Consider the following 25,674-nt stretch of genomic DNA (forward strand, 5'->3'; position numbering starts at 1 on the left):
GCACATCTTCTGTTAGAGCTGGCAGGGTGTGAGTGTCTCCTCTGCCCTGCATCCTCAACCTTCCTCCTTCCACCCAGTCTGATTTAGGAGACTTTCTTTATAACTTGGCTTGGATGGGCACTGATGGACAGGATGTGTCCTTGAGAGCTGCCTGAGGATTTCCTGTGGGTTTTATTTTGGGGAGTCACTGCAGGGAGACTGAGGGCTTTGTGTCCCACCCCTCCATGGAAATGCAGCACAGAATGGAACATGAGATCTGGGTGGTTGCAGATAAACTGAAGGCTCCACTCAGCATAAGGGCCCTTCCCCAACTAATCTTTATGTCTGGTTATCACTTCAGAGCTGCTGCCAGTTCACTCTGGCTGCTCCAAACCCAGAGCAAAACCCAGTCCTGACCCCTGGGATTTTGATTATGGAGTGAAAAATATTCCCTAAAACAAAGGGTGTTTGTTGGCAGCACTCAGGGAGCTCAGACATGCATTTACATGTCCCTAAGCTGCCTTGTTTCCCTGAGTAAAGAGGAGGTTCAGTTTTGGAGCCCAGCAGAGCTGGATCTGGAGCGTGGCAGAGCAAGGCACCCATCCAGCCATCCCAGAGGATGTTCAGGACATCCCTGGATGCCCATCCCAGGCAGCTCCAGCTCTCTGTGCCCATCCCTGCTGGCTGGGGAGAGCTACAAATGCAGAGCACGTGGAAACCCCTTGTCTGGGCAGTTGGAGGATCTGCACATTCTTCATGAGTTCCTTCCAACCCCAAATACATCTGCTGACCAGTGATGGCATTTTAATCTTTCATAATGTTGAGTGGCAAGTTGTTGGTGAGGCTGTTCATCCTTGTGCCAGGGGTCAGTAGGTAGGACAGTTTGGGGCGTGCTTTCCCTCATGAGGAGCCTGCTCTCCCTTGGATGTGGGATTTTTGGTGAGCTGGGCTCTAAGTGATGTCCCCAGGACCTTCTGTTACCATTTACACTTAGAACTGGGATTTTTGTCCCTGGTTCTTCTGCTGTGTTGCAAATGGAGCAACTTGGGGTGCAGCTTGGCTGCTGGAAAATTAGTCCTGAACGTGCCTCTTGGGAAAGGGGTGTGTAGATACTTAGTTTTGGTGATTAGCTCTGCTTGCTCCGATTTCTGGATTAAATCAGACTCTTTCACATCCTCCTGGGTGCCGTAATGCCATTTTCAGTGAGGGTTGAAGTAGGTTTTTGCCTCTTTAGCAGAACCAGGCAGCAGCACCCTCTGTAAGGCCTCACCTGGAATGTTGGGGCAGTTTTGGGCACCACAATGTAAGGAAGATCTGGAGCCATTCAAGAGTGTCCAAAGGAGGCCACGAGGATGGGGAAGGGCCTTGATTTGGAGCCGTGTGAGGACACTGAGGGCACTTGGTGTGTTCAGCTGGAGCAGAGGAGACTGAGGGGAGACCTCACTGCAGTTCCAACTGCCTGGGCAGGGGCAGAGGAGGGGCAGGACTGAGCTCTGCTCTGGGGGGACCAGGGACAGCCCCCAGGGAATGGTTGGAGCTGTGTCAGGGCAGGCTCAGGGTGGATCTCAGGGAAAGGTTCTTCCCCCAGAGGGTGGTTGGCACTGAACAGGCTCCCCAGGGCAGTGGGCACAGCCCCAAGGCTGCCAGAGCTCCAGGAGGGTTTGGATGATCCTCTGGAGCACAGGGTGGTGACTGCTGGGGATGGTCCTGTGCAGGGCTGAGGGTAGGACTGGATGATCTTTGTGGGTCCCTTCCAACCCAGCATGTTCTGTGGCTCTCTGATTCAGTCAAGACCTGATTCCCAGCAGAGCTCAGGGACACAAAGCCTTTCTGACAGCTCCTGCTGTGCTACACGAGTGTGTCTGAGTGTCCTCCCCAGGGCCTGTGCACAGAGACACACCCAGCCAGTCCAAACCAGCTCACAGACACGCAAAAGCTGCTTTTTCTACTGTCAGGGGAGCCCAGAAAGTGCGTAAGGAAGTTGCACATTCCTCCCGTGCAGGCTCTGTGTTCTGCACCAGAGGTGCTGCACCACAAGTGCAGAGGTCAGGCTGATATCTGGCACATGGGGATGTCTGAGCAGGCTGGTGGAAGGGAAATGGCTTTCCTGTCTTCTTTAGAAGAAGCTTCATCAAGGAAAAATGTGGGTGCTGATCCTCCACCAGGCTAAATCCAGAATGCCACGCTGGAAGGCAGAGGGTTTACTTTGATTTCATGCAAAAGCAGAATTTGATTTGCAGTCTTTAGGAGGGAAGGGAAAAGTCTTCTCTTCCTACCCTGGCTGGGTAGGTGAGCCCTTTGTGTGTGGTGGTCAGAAACCAAGTGCTGTGCTGATAAATCCAAGGACTGAGGCAATGCCAGTGGAGGTATCACCATAAAAGGGGACAGGCAGAGAGGACAGGTGTCTCTAGGGATAAAGGTGTTCCCACCTCATCTCCATCTTGGCCTACAGAGATGGTGAAGGGTCTGGAGGGGCCGTGAGAGGAGCAGAAGAGGTCACTTGGTGTCTTCAGCTGGAGAGGAGGAGAATGAGGTCAGACCTCACCGGGGTCTGCCTCTTCCTCAGGAGGGACAACTCGAATCTCTGCTCCCTGTGAGCAGTGACAGCCCCCAGGGAATGGCTGGAGCTGTGTCAGGGCAGGCTCAGGGTGGATCTCAGGGAAAGGTTCTTCCCCCAGAGGGTGGTTGGCACTGAACAGGCTCCCCAGGGCAGTGGGCACAGCCCCAAGGCTGCCAGAGCTCCAGGAGTGTCTGGACAACGCTCTGAGGGACAGGGTGGGATTGCTGGGGTGCCTGTGCAGGGCCAGGGGTTGGACTTCAGTGACTTCCCCTCGCTCCTCCTGCCAGTCTAACTGCTCTTGCTCATCACTAATTTGCTCATCCCGGTGTTTCCAGGTGGGGAAAAGGTGCTGTTAATTGTGGAGAAGCTTTGGGGGCTGTTTCAAAGCTCTGGCTGGGGTGTGTGATTTCTGTGCTGACACTTTAATTCTTCAGCCTCTACCTGATGCTTCCATGTTGTAGAAATCAGGAGAACTCCTTTCCAGAGGGCTGTGGGAACTCCTTTCCAGGGCACCTTAGGCGTGTGTGGGCAAACTAACACCGGTGATCCCGCTGGCTTTCCCTGCTCATGTTCTCCGCCAGCCATTCTCTCTCCATTCCTGCAATTCCTTTGGTTCAACCCTCTAATTCCCCACCTCAGCTGAAAATTCCCTTGTTTTTTTTGGTTGTTACTCAGGGAATCGGCGTAAATTCAGACATTCACTTTTCACCTTCCCTCCCTCCCTCCCTCCCTCAGCAAGCAGCAGAACTCCTCCAAATCCAAGTCGGTGTGGGAGCAGAGGACCAGCCAGATCCGGATGCACAACTTCCGAGCCAGCTGCGAGGCGCTGTACAACGAGCTGGACCCCGAGGAGCGGGTCCGCTACGCCACCACCCTGCACATCAGGCCGGACATGAAGACCCACCTGGACCGGCCGCTGGTGGTGGAGCCCAGGAGCGAGGGCAGGAACAACATCAGCAAGCTGAGCCCCGGGGACGTGCAGGAGGCGCAGGAGCACCCCAAGGGCAGCTCTGCCGACGGGGCAGAAGCCCCACGGAAGCACCACCGGCACCGGGAGAAGGAGAAGCAGGCCGAGCAGGAGAAGGGCGACGCGCCCAAGGAGGAGGGCGCGGAGACCGCGGTGGCCAACAAGGAGGAGCGGCACCGGCAGCACCGGAGCCGCAGCAAGGAGGTGGAGGGCGGCAGCAAGGAAGGGAAAAGCGAGAGGAACAGGGGGCAGGAAGGGGGGAAGAGGCACCACCGGCGGGGCTCGGTGGACGAAGGGGGGGAGAAGGAGCACCGCAGGCACCGCACGCACCGGCACTCCACAGAGCGCCAGGGCAAGGACGGCAACGGCACCGCCAACGGCACCCGCGGAGAGCGGCGCTCCCGGCACCGCGGAGGGTCCCGCTCCGGGAACAGGGACGGAGAGCCCAAGGGGGAGAACGGGGAGGAGCCCCACAGGCGGCACAGGCTGAGGAACAGGGCCCTGTCCACGTACGAGTCGGTGGAGAAGGAGAACGGGGAGAAGGAGGCGGAGGCTGCGGAGAAGGAGCACCGGAACCACCAGCCCAAGTAAGTGGATTTTGGATTCACGCCTTGGGAACTACTCTGATCCCACCTGGAGCCCACCCTGTGTCCAGATCTGGGGCCTCCAACACAGGAAGGGTATGGACCTGCTGGAGCAAGTCCAGAGGAAGCCATGGAGATGCTCCAAGGGCTGGAGCCCCTCTGCTCTGGAGCCAGGCTGGGAGAGCTGGGGGGGTTCACCTGGAGAAGAGAAGGATCCAGGGAGAGCTGAGAGCACCTTGCAGGGCCTAAAGGGGCTCCAGGAGAGCTGGAGAGGGACTGGGGACAAGGGATGGAGGGACATTGGGAAGGTATTTTTTTACAGTGAGGGTGGTGCAGGCCCTGGCACAGGTTGCCCAGAGAGGCTGTGGCTGCCCCATCCCTGGAAGTGTCCAAGGCCAGGCTGGACATGGCAGACTCACCCCTGGGATGGCTCAGGGGCCATAAGACCCCAGATGTGTTTCAGAAAATTACTTATTCCCCTCCCCATGGCATTCCCTCTGGTCCTTGTGCTCACCCCACCTTCCACCATAACCTGCAGTGCTGTTTTGCTTCAATCAGAGGCTCCCAAAGTTGATTTCTGTCCACAGGAACCACATTTAAGGAAGGAAACATCCTTGATGCAAATGCCCACAGACCCTCTAGGACATAACACAGAGCAGAGAATTTTACAGCCTCTGAAAGAAGTTTCTGAGGGACATCTTTTAAAATTACCCCCAGTCTTGCTTACAGCCCTTTGATTTTCTGTTTTAATGCTGAGCCCTGTCAGCTGCACCACCAGTTGTTCCAGCACGTGGCTCCTTCCATTAAGAACAACGATGTCTCCCATTTGGTTTAATTCTTATGTAAGTCAAATGAGAAAAATAGTACTGGTGGAGCATTTGGAGTAGTTAATAAAGAAGGATAGATTGCCTTTTCAGCTTTATTAGTCCAATGGAAAAGAAATTGCACTGGGATTCTTTAGAATAGAGTTCATGTCACCGTGGAGAGCTGTGAGTGGCACCGAGATAATAATTTTCCTGTCTATATTATCTTCCTTTCAGATGAATTTCAAAACACTTTGCATGCTGTTTAGTTTGCTCATGTGCACAGGCTCACTTTCCAGCTCACTGAAGTGGAGCTGCTGCTGCAGAGGAAAGCAGGAGCTCTTTAGCTGCTGACAGCAGCGTTACAGAGTGGTTCAGGAGGGCGAAAGAGAACCACCACATTTAAATAAGGCCTCAGGAGAGCATTAAGCAGCAGAATGTCAGCCTTCATTCAGCAGCCAGCTGATGCCGGGGAGTTAATGCCACTGCTCCGTGCCAGGGCCACGTGGGCCTTATGAACCTCAGTTATGAGGCTCATTAAACTGAACAAAGCGACACTCAGTGGCACAGTCCATCTTAATGTTGTGCTTGGATGTTGGCCCAGGAGGTCTCAGAGGGAAAGGCCCCATCCTGTGCTATCAGCCAGTTGTCCTGCAAAGGGCAGAGAAGAGTCTGTGAAAGCCAGAGGTGAAACCCCAACCCCAACCCAGAGGTTTCACAGGGGTGCAGGGTCAGACACGCGTGTTCTCTGAGTCCTTCCTGCGCCACATTTACCGAAAACTGCTCTTCTGCCTCAGGGAGAACCAGTGTGAGATCGAGGCCAGTGGGAGTGTGAGTGTCCCTGTGCACACCCTGCCCAGCACTTACCTGCAGAAGGTGCCTGAGCAGCCAGAAGACGCCGACAACCAGAAGAACGTGACGCGGATGATTCAACCCCCCCTGGACAAAACCACCACTGTGAACATCCCCGTCACCATCACGGCCCCACCAGGGGAAACCACTGTCATACCAAGTGAGTGCCCGTGTCTCCAGGCTTTTTCTGTTAGGGAATTGCCAGGAAAGAGCCAACTTTTCGAGGAGGAGGCAGCACACACTGGGTGGGGGGGCCTCTCCTGCCACCAGCATCCTCACAAGAGGCAGACAGGAGAACCTGTCGATACAGGATCCACAATTCAGGCAGCCTGCAGGAACTCAAGATGGGTTCTTGGGTGAGCTGGTGGCTCTCCTGGCCACCAGCAATGCTACAATTCAAGCAGCCTGCAGGTACCCCAGAATGGGTTCCTGGGTAAGCTGGTGGCTCTGGAAAACACCCTGGAAAACACCAGGAACATCCTGGTTCCCTGGAGATGGCTCCCCCAGAGCACATCCTGGTTTTGCAGAAGAGAAAGATGAAGGAGCAAGAAAACCAACAAAATGTAGAAACTGAGGGCTGGGCAGGAAAATCAGCAGCTGGTGCAGCAAACCAGCCTGAGGTGAGCACAGGAGCAGGTCCTCTGCTTTGTCCCCTTCCTCTGCTGCTGTGCTGCCAACTCCTGCTCCAGCAGGGATGGGCTGTGGTTCCTCTGGCATCCTGGGGGGCTGACCAGCCACAGGTCCCCCCCCAGCAAAGGCCAGGGGAGGTGGTGGCATTGCATTCAGGCCCTCAGGATGGATTCACACTTCTTGGCTGGTTCAGTGTGGAGCAGCAGGTCCTCGTGGCCTCACAGCCATCCCAGCGTCCTCAGTGATCCTGCTGCTCCAGGTTCCTGCAGGCTGGGCCATTCCTGACCTTTGGGCAATCCTCTGCACCTCAGTTGGAGCAGATCCTGTCTGACTGAGCCTGTCCTTCTCCATAGCTCTTTGCCTTGGGTCTGTAAGTGTAGATTTAGTTTTCCAGATGGTCCCAAGACCGCTGTGCCCATGGTGTGCCCTGAAGCCCCCCAGCCACCATCAGGGGCTGATCCCTGGCACAGCAGGAAGAGCCTTGAGATTAGGGATGCCAAGGAAAATTGCAGTGTGACCTCCAAGAGGTCCAGTTGAGCCTTCAGGCTGTCAAGACTCTGCTTTCCAAGGGGCACAGCCAAAAGCAGAGTCTCTAGGAACTTTTTCACTGTGTTGTCAACCATAAGACTTGTCTTTTCTTTTTTTTTTTTTCCTTCTTCTTTCTCTTTTTTTTTTCTTCTTAAATGGTAACTTTACTATATTGCAATGCTGACTTCCTGCCAATCACAGTTTATCTGTCCTGCCCATTTCCTCACTATCTGGCTGGAGATACAATAAGGAGTTTATTGAACATGTCACTCACACACAAGGAACTGTCATTTCCTTGCAGAATAAAATAAAAAGTGATAAAAGCCCTGCACCTGGCACATTCTAAGGGGGTGGGGATTGTGGACTCCAGGTCCTGGGAGTGAATGGGTGAGTCTGAGTATCTGCCTAAGAAGAGTATTTGCAGCATAAAACGTTTTCCAGTTCATATATTGGAAATGATCTTCAGTAAATTATCCCATAAATTGCAAGTAAACTCAGGGTGAAAACTGAAAAATTTCCAATCCTTGGGAGAGGGGTTTGGAACAATCTTAGAGAAGGGGGTGTGCAAATTAAAAACCTGAAGGGAGGTGAAGCTCAACACCTTTTGCACAGCTGTGACAAAACTGAGCTGCATGAGGCAGGCACAGATCCAGGGACTCCAGGAAGCCCCTTCCAGGTCTCTTTTCCTAATGCTGGGAAGTTCAGCAGTTTTAGCCCCCAAAATTATTAAATCTCATCTATGAATTTGCACTTCTGCACGTTCCAAAGCCAACCTTGCTCCTGCTCTATGGCAGAAGACACAGGATTATGAGGCTGCTCAGATATCCTGCTTTTTGTTCTCTTCCCAAGGATCCCTCGCTGATCCTCTCTCCCTGATAATTTGTGCTGTTTGAAAAAGGGTTTTCCATCCCCACTTTGGCAGCTCTTGGATAAATGAGTGCCTGGTTTCTTTGTCTGTCTGCACTGAGCAGCTTCATTTCCTGGCTGTTTCTGATCCACTGCTCATCAGCACAGCAGTTGTGGGGTAGAACTGTGTGTAAGTAGCAGGGATAATGATCAAATGATTGTTCATCACGTTTAATCAACATATCCAAAGGCTGTTTGCTCTCCCAGCTGCACTGTTTGCATATCCAGCTGTTGCAGGAGCCTCCTGTGGGAACACTGTGGATGCAATTTTAACTCTCTCCTTTCTCTCCCCTCCAATTCCCATTTCAGTGAACAACGTGGAGTTTGAGAGCAAAACAGAGGAGAAGAAAGACGTCGATGACCTGACGAAAAATGGGCCTAAACCAATCTTGCCTTACAGTTCCATGTTCATCCTGAGCCCCACAAACCCGTGAGTCCTTCTAACTCCACTTTTGGGTGGCAGGAACTGGTTATTCAGAACAGTAACATCACTTTTATCTCCATCTCTGCCAGTCAAACACATTTAGATATTAAATAATATTAAATAATATGAAATACGTGAGCCAGACGCTGCTGTTCAGCTGGGCCTTCCTGGGGAATAAACTGCCAGGGGAAAATAAACATAGACAAAAATAAATATTAAAATTAAATATAAAAATAAATATAAAAATAAACATAAATGAACTGGGAAAACAGGATGCTTTAGGCAGATCCAAACTGCCCTGCTGACCCTCAGGTGGGCAGTTTGTTCACATAAATCACCAAAGGCTGGGAATTCGGGCTGTCGCTGGGAAAAGATACCCGGAGTAGCACGTTGGGGAGGTTGGTTCTGACAGCAAATTCTTGCAGGTTCCTCAGCTAGAATTCCTGTTCTTTCCATCCTGGCACCTTCACATCAGTGCAGACCTTGAGCTTGTGGGGAAACACGGCTGTTTTTCCTTCACCCAGGCTGAGAGCGCAGCTGGTGGGATCTGTTGGGATTTACGGCATCTCCTCCGCTCCAGGCGGCTCTGCCTCGTGGGGAGCTTCGTGCTCAGGGCCTGTGAACGCTGAGTGTGTCACTCTGGGGGGCTGCAGGACCAGGGAGGAGCAGCAGGGGTTGTAATAATGGCAGCACAAAGGGCTGTGAGTCATTTTTAGGGAGTTTGAAACTTCAGCCAAGCCGGAGATCTCCGAGCAGCAGAGGTGGTTGTTTCCCTGTGGCTCAGTGTAGATCCTGGAGGCTGAATAAAATCATAGAATCACACAATATCCTGAGCTGGAGGGACCCACCAGGATAATCAATCCAGCTCCTGGCCCTGCAGAGACACCCCAGCAATCCCATCCTGTCCCTCAGAGTGTTGGAGCTCCTGGAGCTCTGGCAGCCTTGGGGCTGTGCCCACTGCCCTGGGGAGCCAAATTAGGATTATGAAGCTTGTCTGGCTGGATAAGGACATAGTATTTCTCTAATATTTGTTAGTTCAAGCCTTTTATTGGGGAGTGACCACCAAAAATGAGCTTTAGCTGCAAAATGCCTGCTAAGGCAGCACTGTTAGGTGGGAAGCAAGATGGTCCCCAGTACACAAGGGGCAGACAGAGAAGAAGCAAGACTTTTTTGTTCCATATATCTGCTCATTTCCTCTCATCTCATCCTACAGTTATGACCTCCTGAGTCCCCCAGTGCAGCATGTGCTGTGTTGTTTCAGTTGCCCTGCAGTTTTCTCCAGCTCACACCCCCCACTCCCCCAAAAGCTGCACCAAAAGAGCCCAAGTTCACTGGGAGAGAAAACATTTTATAACACAGGGCCAAGGGGGAATAACAAGACCAAGACCAAACTCAAGGAATGTCAGCAACTTGTTTTTCCTCCTCTGGGCAAGATGCAGCCCCAGCTGGATCCCCTCAGGTGTTTTGGCTGGTGTTAAGTTCTCCAGAGAGGTCTTTCTGCTTTCCGGAGGATGAAGCTTCGCTCTAACTCTGACACATCCCATCCTGGGGGATGCATGACCCGGGTGCTGCCAGGGGGCAAAAACAGTGCAGAGAAGCATAAATAAAATGCATTCCTTTCCAAGAGCCACCACCCTCTGAGAGCAGCCGTGGATGCAAAGTGATTTCTCGAGCCCCGCTGGCAGTTTACAAACGCTCCCGCATCCCGCTGCTGGTTGTGAATGAGGAAGGTCTAAAAATAGGGCCTCGTTGTTTCTTTGATGGATTGAGCTTTTTTTTTTTGTTGATGCGAGAATTACAGCTACAAATGTTATGGAAAATGTTGCCTTTCCCTTCTGTGGATTCAGGGAGCCACGTAGATGATAATCTTCCCCTGTCAGATTGATAGCCAGAGTTAAGGGATCCACAAAAGCACTTCTCTTCAGGTTATTTTCTAATAACCTGTTTCAAATCTGTTTTCCCTGGTATTTGTCACTCTTTTTTTTCATTCTGAATCCATCAGCAAGCCAAAGAGAAGGAATATGGAAGTAGATGTGCAAAAAAAACCAGACTTTAATTCTGACTCCTCAGATATTTGCTTGGAGAAAATGGGATATAGCAGCTGAAACACATTCTCAGATAAAAGTTGTTGGTGAGTTAAATATGTAATTTGATTCCCAGGCAGAGCCCAAGTCCTTTATTCAGCTGACAAATTTGGTGCAAATGTAGAGCTCTGTGTGCAGTTAAGGACTTGTGAATTGTGGTCAGATAGAGTTATTAGCTGAAATTTGTGAATAGCTTTGGATTGCTTACAGATGGAAGCATTTGTCACTTTTCTTGGGCACGATTTGTGAATAAAAAGATTAGGGTAAAGTAATCAAATATATTACTGTAAAGTATTTGTGCAGCTTAGAAAGGGTATCTTAAAGTGAAGGCAGAGATACTTGGCAAGGGAGAGATTGGAAGGAATAATACTCAGCCACAAAGGCAGTTTCAGCTGAGTCTCCAAGTGCCTGTGTCTCAATTTTAAAGGGATTAGTTGATATTAAAAGGATTTCAAACCTTGTTTTGAACTCACAGGACATTAACCTGGGGGTTCAAAGGGAGAAGGGCAGGGGAGGAGATAAACATAATTTGTAGAATCAGGTCTGAAGGCTTGAAAGCTCTCAATGCCCTTTTGACAGCTGGAGAGAGAGAGAGAAATAGAGAGATAGGGAGATAAATAGGGAGATAAATAGGAAGATAAATAGAGAGATAAATAGATGTCTTTGCTTTGCAGAGAGCAGTGCAGGGATGTTTAAATCTCTGACCTTAAATCTGTTGCAAACTGGAATTTAAACCCGTTGCTCGTGGGTTTTATTGTATTACCATTACTGTAACAGGAATCCTAAAGGTGGTGTTCCTGAGGAATTTGTAGAATCGAGTCTGAAGGCTTGGAAGCTCTCAGTGCCCTTTTGATAAGTGGAGAAAGAAATAAATAGATAAATACAGAGATAAATAGATGCCTTTGCTTTGCAGGGAGCGGTGCAGGGATGTTTAAATCTTACTTTAAATCTCACCACGCCTTTGTTGCAAACTGGAATTTCAACCCATTGCTCGTGGGTTTTTTTTATTTTATTGCCCTTACTGTGATCAAAATCCTAAAGGTCGTGCTCCTGAGGAACCCTGTCCCTGTGCCAGCCTGTCGTGCCACTGTGACAACCCTCCCCCTGTGCTTGTTTTGCCTGCAGGATTCGGCGGCTCTTCCACTACATCGTCAACCTGCGCTACTTCGAGATGGTCATCCTGATCGTCATCGCCCTCAGCAGCATTGCCCTGGCTGCAGAAGACCCTGTCCAAGCTGAGTCACCCAGGAATGATGTGAGTACCAACCAGCACGGCCAGGGAATCGTTGCTCTGCTCCTCCTGGCACGTGGATTGTCCGTTCCCAACCCCAGAGGATGACACAGTGAAAAAACGGAGCTCGCTTTGGGAACACTCAAATGTGCTGGTGCCACTCTCCAGATAGGCTGGAGGTTAAGAAAGGTTCTTCCCCAGAGGGTGGTTGGCACTGAACAGGCTCCCCTGGGCAGTGGGCACAGCCCCAAGGCTGCCAGAGCTGCAGGAGGGTTTGGATGATCCTCTGGGGCACAGGGTGGGACCCTTGGGGATGGGCCTGTGCAGGGCTGAGGGTTGGACTGGATGATCCTTGTGGATCCATCCCAGCTGGAGGATAAAATGCTCACAGTTCCTGTCCCTTTCCACTGCTTCAACCACATCTGAGTTTCAGAACTTGGAAATCACTGATGTGACGTGTGTGGTGAAGCTGGGACACAATTCAGCAGTGGGAAAGGCTTCCCTGGGTCACCAGCCAGGGCTGACCCAGAATCAGAGAATCACAGCATGGTTTGGGCTGGGAGAAGCTTAAAGCTCATCCAGTTCCACCCCCTGCCATGGGCAGGGCCACCTTCCACTATCCCAGGTTGCTCCAAGCCCCGTCCAACCTGGCCCTGGACACTCCCAGGGATGGGGCATTGTCCTAAGATCTCCTGCTAGAGCAGAGCCTGAGGAAGTCAAACCAGGTAAGTTTTATTTATCTTGGTGGAGCATGGTAGGATACTCCAAGAATTAGTAGCAAATCTACTTGTCTGTGGGTGTCAAACCAAACTCTCCTAACACACATTTCTCTTCCCCATTTAGGCTCTGAAATACTTGGATTATATATTTACAGGTGTCTTTACCTTTGAGATGGTGATCAAGGTAAGAATTTCTCCAAGCAGAAAGATTGACATCCTGTTTTAAATTTACATTCATCTACTTCTGAGGTGCTGGAGAAGGGGGAGCAGGACAGAACTCCCTGGAGAGGTGACAGTGATGGAAAAGCTTTAACTTGAGAACAGCTCTCAGAAGTAGCCAAATGTCCTTCTGTTGTGACTCACCTGGTTTCTTTAATCTCACAATTTATGGAGGAAAATAAAGATATCTTCAGTAGCTGTGGCTCTGTAAGAGGATAAGAAATGCCTGAAGTGTGTGGTTAAAGACACAGGAGCTGACAGACCTTACCGAGACATGTCTGAATCTTCCCTTCTCCTTTTGGAATGTTAACAGCAACTGATTCCTGCTCTGTCACATCTCAAAAAATTGAGGATTTATCTTTTGACTTTACTCAGTAGGGAGACAGGCTTTGCTGAGACTGTGAGGCAGCAACTTTCCAGGAAGCACAATCCTAATAAAGTCAGGATTTATTCTTGTGGTAGGTTTTACTGTCAGAGCAAGATGCAAAAGAGATGCAGAATAAAACCCGGATTAATCCATGTCTGGGTTGCAGTGGGGACTCTTTTCTTGAGCTTTTGGTTCTGTTTTATTGACTTTTGAGCGTCATTTCTGGCAGAGCTCTTTGTGCCTCTTAGAGAGGAGCAGCTTGGCCAAGCATCTCAGTGGTGTGAAGGGCCATTTGATCAAGAACATTCTCCTATACCCTGGCAGTGTTGATTTGGTGCAGGTTTTATTAAAACTCTTTTCTTTTCATGTGTGTCCTCTCAAGATGATTGACCTGGGGCTGTTACTCCACCCTGGCTCCTATTTCCGTGACCTGTGGAACATCCTGGACTTCATTGTGGTCAGTGGGGCCTTGGTGGCATTTGCCTTCTCGTAAGTACATTCCCTTAACATCCCAATTTCTAGGGAATAATCACAGGGGAGGCAGGAGCTGGCACAGAGGTAGTTGATACATAACATGTGTGGCCCCATTTCTCAGTGAAATGCTCAGTTTTCATCTCGTAGCTTGGGGGGGAGGGGGGGGGAAGAAAAAAAAATAAACCCAACTAAATTTGTGCTGTTGAACCTCTTGAAAATTCTCCAGCTTTAGGGTGAGTCCATTCACTGCTCCTTCAAACACTGAGCCAAGATTTTTGTGACTGTTTGGCCGAGCTCTTTTCAAGAACATATTGTAACAGTTTGTGGCAGTCCAGTGTCTCCGGGCCATCATCCTAAGAATTGCTCTTACTGCGAGAAAGCAGTTAATGAAATCAGCTGATAACTCAGTGAACTCTCTGCAAAACATTATTTCTGCAGTTGTGGGTGTTTCTGGTTCACAGACCTTGGCATTTCTCTCCTCTTTTCTCCTCTCCCATTCAGGGAACTTGTATTTCCACAGTTTTTAAGGCTCATTGCTCCCTCCCTCAAACACAGCTCTGTCTTTATGACATTAAACAACATTCCCTGTGCTTGCTTAATATCCTAGAGGATTTTCAGCACCGGCCACTGAGGAACTGCTGTTTCAAAAGGAGGATTAGCTTTCCCTTTGAGCTCTTTTCTCAGGGACAGCCACAAGAAGAGCAATGCAGGTCCTGCAGAGCTCGGCGAGCTCAGAGCTGGACCAATGAAAGGAAATTTTCCACCTGAATTTCCGGGCCGTGGAAAGAGTTGTTCGCAAATGTTTCCCGGAGAAACAATAGGAGATGACCTGGAAACTGCCCGCAGGGCTCGGCCAGTTTAATCTGCTGCTAAATTAGCCCCGAGCAATTGTAGGACCATTTAGCAGCCCGTGCCCAGGCTCCTCTCACCTGTTCGTCGATGATTAGCGGCGAGGCGATTGTTTAACTTGCTAATGAGAATTAGCAGGGTTTAATTGCTAATGAGAAAAGCGTTCCCCTTTGTCAGGGAACCGCAGGAGCGTGTCTTGTCTATTTTAAACTTCATCCCCTGCTCCTCTTGTCAAGCTCTGCCGGTGGAAAACGTGTCCTTTGCAGCACAAAAAACTTCCCGGGTCCTTTCTGGGAAGGGTGGCCTGGAATATTTCTCAGGAGTTTTGCATTTTCTAAGGCGTCAGAATTCCTTACACGTTAAGATTTGTGCTTTAGATCTTCTGTTTTCCGTAAATGCTGGATAAAATAATAATTTTAAAAAAAAGACCAAGAAGTGGATAGACAGAAGGAGATGGGCTTGACATCGTTGGTGTGATTTTTGAGGAGTGACACTTGGGAATATTGGGATCTGGGCATTCTGTGCCTGATCCTCCAGAATTATTAATTATTTAAATTACATTATTAAAGAATTATTGAAGTTTTGGAGAAAGTCACGCCCAACAGAAGTTTTTCAAAGGGATGTTGCCCTCCCCTCGAGAAACACTTTGCCCCTATTTGTTAAAAATCAGTTTTTTTGAGGAGCTGAGTGCTCTGTCCTAAGCAAAACTTGAGATGGAACTGCTGGGCTGGTGAATGTCTTGCTGACCTAAAATTTAACACCCAAAACGAAGCTGCTGCTTAAGCTTGACTAGACATGTGTGGGGCTTATTTTCCCTGCATATGGAATATATTATAGAACAGCTTTTAGAGCTGGATGTGGCCAGGCTAAGCAAAACCTTCCTAAAACAAAGCATTTAGCAAGTTAACACAGAGCTCCTTTGAATGGAAGAGACATACAAAAGGAAAATAATCACAGTCACAAGTATTACTTTGCAAAACAATATTCCCCAAGTCTCCAGGTCAATGAGAATTTCCCTTTCCCATCAGGAATTCAAACATTCAGGGCAGACTGGGAGAAGGAGCATTTTGTGAGGGTTTGCCTTGACAACCTCTTCTCTTCGAACAAGACTTGCTATTGAACAAGGTTTTTTTTTTTTTCTTTTGGTCAAGTTAGGGATTAAAATGAATAATTTTTAATCTTTTGGAGCCTTTTCAATGCTCAGGTTTTCTCTGTTGGGCCATGAATATCTAACAGCACCTCATCAGCCTCTAAATAAATTACTTTTACGTCCCCTGCCTGTGCTTTAGAACAGCGCCCCAAGCTGCTTCTATTTTACCTTCGGAGTGAGAATTGAGCAGGGCTTGGGCAGGGAATGCATAAAACCTGCCTCGTTACTGTCTCCCGGGTTAAACCCCTTGGGAGACTTGGAAAAACTTGAATTTCTTCTGTGATTCTGATGATTCCTGTAACCTCTGCCCCACGTCCACGTTTCAGTAGGAGGGGATGTCCAGTTCAGGGAATATTTGGAGTGTTTCTGGTTTAATTCAGTCACTCCCCAGGAGATTATTTGCTCTCTGTTCCCGTTACAAAGAAGAACAGGTCTCAGAATACAAAGTGAGAGAGTCCTGTCCTCTTTGCTTGCTTAAACTGGACACACTGAATTTTGATAATCCCGACAATGAGCTCTTGGAGAATCAGCTGGATCATCTCTGTTGTTTAGTTGGATTTTTCTAGCAAGCCCTGCCACCCACATCGGTGAAATAAATATATTTATTGTGGCTGTTACCGGTTTGTTTGCCAGAACACACAATTACCCCGTGCAAGGTGTGATTTAATTCATGTCCTTGACCTCACTGGTGTCCAGTGCAGGGGGTGTGAACCAGCTCCCTGCTGAATAGTCACTAAAAAGCTTGGAATAACAGAGCTCCCTGAAACGCTCCCAGCTGGAATATCGCACCAGCCTGTGTTTGTTTAAGCACAGGAGATGGGATCAGTCATGGCTGCAAGATTCAACAAACCCATCTCAGCCTCTCCAACCAGCTGCTGCTCTGCTTTCTGCCTCTTCAGAAGCTGTTCTGTGCTTAACTGGAGTTTCAAAATAAATAAATGCATGAAAGCAGCTCAAAATAAATAAACGAAATTGGAAAAAAATTAATTAAATTTTTTAAAAAGGCCCCAGAGAGATGCTAGAAACAAAACACTGATGCTGATGATAATGAATTAATTAAATTTATCCATTTAGCAATGCATTTCAAGGAGAAATTCCTTTATTTTTGTGGAGATAAACATGCCACAGACACACAGACATGTTTGAGTCTTGAGGGAAATAGAAATAAAGGAGCTTAAAGCGAACTTTGCAAGCAAAATTTGTCATCCAAACCCATCAGCCCCAGGTGTAAAATGTACTTGGTTGGTAGAAACAGCTGCTGAGGAGCAGCAAAGAGTTTGTCTGGGCGTGGTGGAACAGCCCAAAGGTGGTGGAGGTGCACAGAATGTCACCATGCTCGTTGGAAAATCCACCAGCATTTGCCAAAGAGTTGAGGCTGCGCCTCCCAGAGTGTCAGGAGGGGGAAGGAGGTTTATTTTCATGGGAATGGAAGGGCTGATTAATTCAAATAATTAAAAAGAAATAATTTTTTTAAAAAAATAACTAAAATAAATTTTAGAAAAAGCCCCCAGAGGGATGTTAAAAACAATAACACTGATGCTGCTGATAATAAAATAATCAAATTGATCCATTTAGCAATGCATTTCCAAGAGAAATTCCATTATTTTTGTGGACATAAACATAAAGTCAGGAGGGGAAAGGGACATTTGGAGGTTCATTTCCATGTGAGTGGAAGGGCTGGTGCTTGTGTATTTTCCTGGATGCTGAGGGGGGGGGATGTGGGACAGGGAATGGGGTATCTCTGTGTGCAGGGGGGGGCACTGATGTTTCTGTTTGTCATTGACTCTGCTCTTTCTTTGTCTTCTCCTTGCTGGAATCTCTCTCTAGGAGTTTCATGGGGTAATATGTTATTCCTGTCTCTTGCTGCACTGTTATGCCTGTCCAACAGTCACCACTGTGGAAACAACCCATGTTCCACCCATTGCATCGACTCCTTCGTCCCTTTATTACCCATTATCCAGTGAAATTTCCCTTAACAATCCTCATTCATCCCGATTTTCTGTAGGCAGGGATAGAAAGCCAAGTAGATCAGAGAGTCTTGACCAAAACATACGCAGATACATCTAAACCAGGAGGGTTTGAGGGGGTGACTCAGTGGGTGCCTCACCGATGGGGGAGTCGCAATTCCTGGAAATATTAATAATAACGTCTAAAGGAGCGGTTTTATTCTCTTTTTTGGAGGATTTCACCTCTAAACAGCAGAGCTGGAAGCTTCAGGGCTAACTTGGAGCAGCCTGGGCAAGGCAACTCGGCTCTGAAAAGTCTTTGAGGCGAGAACAGAGTGTGGAGAGTTTTATGAGAGACTGGAAGGGGCAACTTGCAAAGGAGGGGGGTCAGAAATTCCTGTTTAACGCTCTGCAAGGAGGTGGCAGTTTTGCTGTAGGTGCAGGGCAGCACAGCCCTGCTTTTGGGGACAGAGTTGTGTCACCTCCCACCTCATCCCCAGCCGGGCAGGAGCTGGGTGGGCTCCTCCACAGCGGAGACGCCACAAGAAGGATGCAAAGGAAGGTCCAGGGAATTGAGGTCCTGGATTCTTTCTCCTCTCGAGGAAAGCAGAGCATTTAGAGCCAGGGAAAAGGGTGGCTTTGTGTTTGTGGCAGAGTGGTGTGACCTCCTTTACTCCTCACAGAGGAATTCACTCTGTGCCTTGGGGGTTTGGGGCGCTCACAGAAGGCAGTGGCTCCACCCTGCCCTGAATTTTTGATGCCACGGTTGTGAGAAGCCCATGTTACGTGAAATCAGAGCTGCTGGCAGCAGCTACAGAAACAAGGAGCTTCCATTTGAAAGAACTCTTCAATTTTTAAAGGCTCCTTGATTTATTAAAGGGGGCAGAAAAGGCTTTGGGAAGCTCTTTTAAAATATTTTTATAACGTTTTAAATAAACAAGCAGCAAACTGCCACAGAAAAAAACCAACAAACCAGAACTGGCCTAATGCAACTCAAAATTGATCTAATGCAATTTTTTTATTAATAGAATTTTTTTTAATTATTATTATTTTTAAGTCTCTAGGCTGCTGTTTGCTGTCTGCCTTTATCCTGTGACCCTCTACAGCTCTTCTTCAAAATTCAGCTCCTCTGAATTTTGCAGTTGTTCTTCTGCAGTCAGCTGAGATCTTGCCCTTCCATAGCAATTTATTTTTGTTGTGAGGAATATTCAGGTCAAATGTGTGCTTGGATACACCTTTTGACTGAATCCTGTTTCCATCTGGACCTTTTATTTTGTTGGACATCTGGCTTTGTATTAAAGCAGTGAAAAAACCCCAATATTGGTCGAGGGGGTTCTTAAAAACACCAAAAAACAACCCTGAGGGTTTTATTTGAGAGGCTGAAAGAGTTGCAGGGTGTCCTTTAAATTAAAATGCAATTTGCATCAGTGCAGTTCAGAGCACCAGGCCTAGAGCAGGAACCTCCCTGTGACAAGAAATAAGGATGTTTTTCAGGATTCTCTCTATGGCTTAGAGCAGAAATCCCATTAACATTTAATTGGCTCACGCTCTTTATTTGCTTAAGTGCCTGAATGGAGAAAAAGAAATCAGCCCTTCTTAGTGTCCTTCTCTGAGGCAGAAGGAATTGTGTGTGACTGGAACTGCCTGCCCTTCACCTCCCAGCTCTCGGTGCACTCACCCACACACCTCCCCATGCCAGGGAAAAGCAGCAATGAGGATTTGCTCTGCCCCACGGAGCCAAGAGCCCACAGAAAGGTCTGCCTGACCTCCCTGCAAATCTTGAGTCCATGGGAGTTTGTTGCTTCAGGAGTGGGGCCAACCCTTTGCCTTCCACGAGGCCTAATTAGAGCAGTTGTTAATTATTGTGGTGCAGGTGTCTGGGTCTCCTGGACTCGGGAGCACTGGCAGGCAGCACATGGAGTTTCTGGAGTTCTGGGTGAGCCCAGGAGAGCAGTGCTGAGTTTGTTTTTTTGGGCTGTGTGTTAATCTGCAAACCAGACACGTGGCCACCTACGATGGAGAATGAGGAGAGTTCTGGGCTGAGTATCCCACCTCTTTTATTTCCCCTCCTCCTGCCCCAAAGTGGCCTTTAACTGTCTCACCTTCACTCTTCTCTCACCTCTGCTTTCCTCAGCTGCCACCTCCCTCATGGAGGGAAACTCTGGGAAACGTGGAGCAATGTCAGGGATTTGCTTGGCCTTCCAGAGGGGAGAGGGTGGAGGGAGCAGCAGGGGCAGCCAAGGGGATGGGGGGGACCATCAGCCCTGGGAACAGGCTGGCCAGGCCAGGTGGGATCTCCTTCGGGATCTCCTTTGGGATCTCCTGGGATCTCCTTTGGGATCTCCTTCCCTACAACCCATTTCCCTTCTGCTTCCCTCCTGCCACTGATTGTCCTTCCTTGAGAGGATGAACAAACTGGTTTGCAGCCAGGGCTCAGACAAAGCCCCCTTGGAGCAGGTGAGCTCCAGATGAGCTGTGGTGACACGGAGATGGCTCCAGTGACCACAGCAGGGATGGTACTTGCTGGGAGTTGGGGGAGTTGAGAGCAAATATGCCAAGCCAGGCAGGGGCCAGACCTTCAGCTGTGCTCAAACCTGGAAAGAAAGCCAGGAAAAGCTCTGTGTTGGCAGTGCCTGCTTCATCTGGAACAGATTAAAGGGTTTCTAATGAGAATCAAATATTATTTCTTTTGAATATATAATGGGTATTTTGGGGCATTTAATCAGTCCTATAGCTCTGTGAGTGTGAGCTCCATCACCCGGATTTACAGCCAGGCCAGCAGTCAGGATCCACCTGGGATGGATTAAAATGGCCCTAGAGCAGCCCTGAAAGATGAGAGAGGGAGAGGATGGTACCTCTCCATTATTAAATCCTTTGGAAAGGCAATTTGTGTTCAAGGTAGATGTCACTGGGATCCAACCCATGGCCCTCCAAACATTCCTGTGTCTCACAGCTTGTTGAGTCCTGGTGTCAGCAGTGAGTTCTCAGCTTTCTGGCAGTGGATTGATTGCAAAAAGACACTTTGCAGGGCTGAGCAGGGTCAGTCAGCACAAAATTGGGTGGTTTCCTGCACTCTTGGTGCTTCTCCTGGAGCACAGTGTGGGTGCCAGAGGTGGGGGGGGAAGACCTGCAGGTCCTGCACAAACCTCCTGGGGGTCTCTTGGGTCACTTGTACCTCTATTTCTTTCCTCTTGGAGAAGGAGCCAACTGGGAGAGCACAGAATAGGTGTTTCAGCATCTGTTCCACCTGTTACTCATTCACACCTGTGTTACCTCAATGCAGCCTCAGACCCAAACCCACACTCATGAATAAAACCCTGTGACAGACTTTCATCCCATTTTTCACTTCATGTGAACCGAAGGGGAATGTCATTGTTTTGCTGGTGGGTTGGAAGAAGATGTAACTTGTGTCTTTATTTATTTATTTATTTATTTATTTATTTATTTATTTATTTATTTATTTTTTTATTTATTTTTGGAAGTGCACGAGGAAAGGACCTCTGTCCTTCCCCCAAAAAACCCTCTTGCTGTTAACAAAGGGGGACCTTCTCAAGCCTTGCACTGAGTTTTAACCAAACCTAAAGCCAGACTGTGACTTACAGCACCTTGCATGCCTAAGGGGGAAGTTGCCCCAGCAGCGTTCCAGGCATGTAATATGCTGCATTATTACATGTTCCTGCATGGGTTTGGTAGCATGTCTAAGAGACACTCAAGGGTGAGGGCCCAGGCATGGAGCAGGAGAGCTCTGCCCCTCACCTGGAAGGCTCCTGTTCCCTCTGGTCACTGCTTTGTCCAGGCACAGTGTTCCTGCCAGAGGAGAAACCTCCTCCTGCCTCACTCACTCGGGAGGAAGGAGAGCCAAGTGTGACTTTGTCCCTTCTCCTGGGGCTGGGATGGACGTGCTGAGCCTCCTGTCCTGGTGGCTGGAGCAGGAAGTGTTGGCTGGGTGTGGAGTCGGGGCAGGAAGGGCCCCAGATCGTGGGGGATGCTCGGTGAGTAGCTGGGAAGGGAGAGAAGGCTGATGTGGTGAGCAGTGCCAGGACCATGTCCTGCCCACGGCAGACACGTCTCAGCTGGGGCTCATCTGCACCACGGTGAGGATGGACCCAAAACCTGTTAAAAAAACCCAACCCAAACCAAACCAATTCCACCACACTGGGTACCTACAAATATCCAGGTTAGCGATCTGAGGACCAAATTATTGTTGTTGTTGTGCCTTTTCTCCCCTGCAGAGGAACCAAAGGCAAGGACATCAACACAATCAAGTCCCTGCGAGTCCTGCGGGTCCTCAGGCCTCTGAAAACCATCAAACGGCTGCCAAAACTAAAGGTTAGAAAATAACCCCATTTTTTTTTTTTCCTTCTCTGGAGCTTTGTGACTGATCTGAGTAGAAGCTGATGGACCCAACCCAAGTTATTTCTGCTCCTTTGGTTTCGTTGCAATTAATCCCTTTGCCAGATCGGTAAAAATAGCTGTGCAGATGTTTAGCAAATGTCAAACACTTGTTTCTTTTGCAAACATTGTGGGCAATGTTATAAATTGTTGTGAGCCCACACGAAAATAAAACTTATAAAAAAAAGGAAAAGACAAAAAAAAAAAACAAGCACCCTCAAATAAATTAAATTACAGTTCGTAAGTGGGATGCTCTTAGAAATGATACAGGAGAAAATGGGGGGTTGGAATGTTTGACTTTCCCTGGAGAGTTTAACATGAATATTGCAGGATTTTCCACGGGCTGTCAAAAGAGAAATGTCACTGCTGTGAGAGGAGTTTTAATCTGCTCATCTTTCTAGGAAATAATCCATAGTCCAGGGTTTTAGAGCTGTACCTTTTCACCTCTAAGCTACAAATTAAAATAAACATAGTGACCTGTGGCTACTCATTCAACACCATTTCAACAACACTCTGAGGTACAGCCACTCCCTGGAAACAGAGAAGGGAAGGAGTTAACAAAATTCAATAATTTCTGAGGTTTGGGAACTCTTGAATACCTACTGAATATTCTGTGAGAGGTGGGGGGAAAGCAGTGGTGCTTTTGTCTGACAATTCCTGTTTGCACATCAAAATGAGGGTCAGCTCATTGCTTTTTGGCTGAAATAATTCTGATTTTATGCATACTAAATGTCTCTGAAAAGATAAGGAACATTAATGTTGAAGAATGCAGAAAATGGTCTTCATTTGGTTAGAAATTTCAAAGGTAAAGCTCTGAGGTAAAAAAAAAATTAGTCAGCAGGGGCTCAGTCCTCCAGCAGGACACAGAACACTTGATTTTATTGAATTCTGATTTTCAAGCCGTTTTACAGAGTGGTTTTCTAATTTCTGAAGAAATACTCAGAAATCTTTCTGTGAAGCAGAAGTTGTGTTTATGTGGGTTTTGAAGTGAACTTGGGTCAGTTTTGGGCAGAAGACACCGAGGGGCTGGAGCATGTCCAGGGAAGGGAACGGAGCTGGGAAGGGGCTGGAGCAGCAGGAGCGGCTGAGGGAGCTGGGGGGGCTCAGCCTGGAGAAAAGGAGGCTCAGGGGGGACCTTCTGGCTCTGCAATCCCTGACAGGAGGGGGGAGCCAGGGTGGTGGTCGGGCTCTGCTCCCAAATAACAAGAAACAGGACAATTTCAATTTATTTTTTTTTATTCCCTCTGGATGTGGTCTTGTGAGAAACAATCAGCAAGATTAATGGGCTGATCAGAGATATTCCCAGTGTTTTAATTCAGGGTTTCTGGGTTGCTTCAGGAGTGTAATTTTGGGAATTAGTCATTCCATTCCTATTGTGCTAACCCTGAGCTTGGGCAGTAAGACCACTCCATTTCTATTATGATGACCAACTTCTCAGACTAAAATCAAACTGCAAATTACTTGTAACACTGAATCAGGGACTAATAACCAAGTAATAAATGTCTTTGAGGAGTTCTTTGCAGGGAGTTCAGATGTGACACGTGGGTTAGTCACACTCAATTTTGAGAGAAAGTTCTTTAGAAAAATATTATTCAAAGCATCTGGTTTGTATCTGGTATATTTTCCATATTATTCAAGCAGTTTTTACTTATCCAGTAAGTGAGTAAAATAAACACAGGTACAATTTTCATTTCATAATTGGCCATGGGAGTGTTTGTTTAGGATGAATATTTATCTCAACAAGCTGTGATTGTCTTTATAAATTTTATAGGCAGCACCAGAAAATGCAGTGGCACAGCCAAACTTGCCAAGAAAGCAGGAGATGAAGGAAGCTGGAGTTATTTCTCACAGCTTTGAGATGTGTTTGGGCAAACCCTTGGTGGGCAAGTTCCATGAACCCACCCATGGGTTGAGGGTTGGGTGATGGCTCCCAAGGGAGAGAGATTTAGGTTGGATATTGGGAAGGAATTCTTCCCTGGGGTGGAATTCCCAGAGCAGCTGTGGCTGCCCCATCCCTGCAAGTGTCCAAGGCCAGGCTGGATGGGACTTGGAGCCACCTGTGATAGTGGAAGGTGTCCCTGCCCGTGGCAGGGGGTGGAATGAGATGGACTTTAAGGTCCCTTCCAACCCAAACCGGTGATTCCAGGGGTGTATGAAGTGTGGTCAGATGGATGCCAAGCTGTTGGATGCACTTTTCCTCTCTCCCAACCCCTTGACCTTGTTCTCCTCCCCCCCCAGGCTGTCTTTGACTGTGTGGTGAACTCCCTGAAGAACGTCCTCAACATCCTCATCGTTTACATGCTCTTCATGTTCATTTTTGCCGTCATTGCTGTGCAGCTCTTCAAGGGCAGATTCTTCTACTGCACTGACGAGTCCAAGGAGCTGGAGAAGGACTGCAGGTACAGCTGGGGGCAGGGCCAGGGTGGGCAGCAACTTTCCTCCTCCAGCAGCAGCTCCTCAGGTTCATCCAGAGCTGCATCAGCTGCTGAGCACCAAGAGACTCCTGTAAGTGAGAGCAACACTTCAGCACAGCTACCCTAGAGGTGAATTCTCCTTTTTCTTCTTTAATAGCTGTGTCATTGCTGGCTCTGATCCAGCAAATGCTTCCCTAAATGCTTAAGGATGCAGGGGAGTCACCTTCCCTCCCAAGGAGGTCTAGGTGTGATTTTTAAATGAAGGGTCTTTGAAGGGTTTTTGACAGTGTGACTCCTCTTTCCGCCTGTTGCCTTGATTTTTACAACTCCTACGAACTGGAAAAACATAATGACTGAATAATCAGAAGCTTAGGAAGTCAAAGAGCTCCTAATTAGTGAGAAAAGGGATTGAATACCTTAAAAGCCCTGTCATGTTTTGCCCTTCCAGCAGGCTCAAGGTGTGTTACCTCAGTGTGCATCTTCCTCATTTGCCTTTTTTCTTGGCACCCAAAGCACATCCTCAGCACTGCCCAGCTCTGCCCATCCCTCTCCTGCTGCCTCGTGCATGCAGGGCCTGTCCCTGGTGGGATCCCAGCAGTCACAGGGGCTGTCACTTCCCTGCAATGATGTAAATACATTTGGAATGATGTAAATATGGAAAGAAATCACACAAAGGTGTAGGTTGGAGGGCAGCTCTCCAGATGCCAGGTCCCTTGGCCCCTAAAACAAGACCCCTTTAGGATTTAGTTCCAACCCTGAAGTAGGAACCAGATCCTTTTCCCCAAGAAGCAGCACAGTTTTCTGTGGGGTCACACGATTTGGGGACCAGCTGTTAACTGCTGGCTTTGCCTAACGAATGGCTGAATGCCCTGATTACAATTTTTTTTTATTTCTAGACCTCAGATGCAGTTCCTGTGGCTGAAAATGGCTCAAAAATTTGGCCTGGATTTTGTCACAAGCCTAGGGGGGCTGCCTTTAATCCCTGTGCCACTGGGGCTTCTGGATGCTCCCCAGTGACCCACAAGAAACGGCTGATTTGGGTTTCATTCCCTCATTTGCTCCAAATCTCTTTTTTCTTAGGGGTCAGTACCTCGATTATGAAAAAAATGAGGTGGAGGCTCAGCCCAGGGAATGGAAAAAATACGAGTTCCACTATGACAACGTGCTCTGGGCTCTGCTCACGCTCTTCACCGTGTCCACGGGGGAAGGGTGGCCAACGTGAGTACCCACCCGTGGCAGGGGCACGGCTGGGGAGGTGAAGGCACCTTCCCACAGCTCTGAGGGGCCTGTAAGTGGGAAATGAGGAGAGGCTTTGCTCAGCTAAGCTTTTCCCTCCTGTGTGTGATCGCTGGCTGAATCAGCACTGGGTGAAATCTGCGTTCTTCTCGCTGTTCTTCTGATGCTCAGGCAGTTCTCAGTACTTGCTTCAGGCTTTTGGACTTGCCCACCTTTGCCAGGTGTAAAGCTGCTCGTGGAAATGTAAGAAAACGAGGGGGGAAAAGTATTGTGACCTGTGCTGAGAGTATGACAGTCCCCAAATGATATTTACTGCTCAGCATGTGACTTTATTTTGGCACACTTTGCTGCTGGGACACG

General features: G+C 48.5%; 1 protein-coding gene across 13 annotated transcripts in view; it reads left to right on the plus strand.

Moving 5' to 3' along the window:
* CACNA1B (calcium voltage-gated channel subunit alpha1 B) overlaps positions 1–25,674 on the plus strand; it is a 283,230-nt gene that overhangs the window by 196,897 nt on the left and 60,659 nt on the right. For 8 of the 13 annotated variants that reach the window (XM_050319741.1, XM_050319740.1, XM_050319747.1 and 5 more), the window contains 9 exons: positions 3,275–4,093; positions 5,691–5,905; positions 8,119–8,239; positions 11,443–11,572; positions 12,392–12,451; positions 13,236–13,342; positions 21,505–21,601; positions 23,903–24,063; positions 25,159–25,296. In XM_050319741.1, coding sequence (XP_050175698.1) covers positions 3,275–4,093; positions 5,691–5,905; positions 8,119–8,239; positions 11,443–11,572; positions 12,392–12,451; positions 13,236–13,342; positions 21,505–21,601; positions 23,903–24,063; positions 25,159–25,296 — 1,848 coding nt within the window. Of the gene's footprint in view, positions 1–3,274; positions 4,094–5,690; positions 5,906–8,118; positions 8,240–11,442; positions 11,573–12,391; positions 12,452–13,235; positions 13,343–17,153; positions 17,166–21,504; positions 21,602–23,902; positions 24,064–25,158; positions 25,297–25,674 lie in introns of all 13 variants that reach the window. The other 5 variants (XM_050319737.1, XM_050319736.1, XM_050319738.1 and 2 more) reach the window with 1 other exon arrangement.

This window comes from Myiozetetes cayanensis, unplaced genomic scaffold (genome assembly GCF_022539395.1).
Source record: "Myiozetetes cayanensis isolate MyiCay16 unplaced genomic scaffold, myiCay2020 scf23, whole genome shotgun sequence".
NCBI classification, from domain to species: domain Eukaryota; kingdom Metazoa; phylum Chordata; class Aves; order Passeriformes; family Tyrannidae; genus Myiozetetes; species Myiozetetes cayanensis.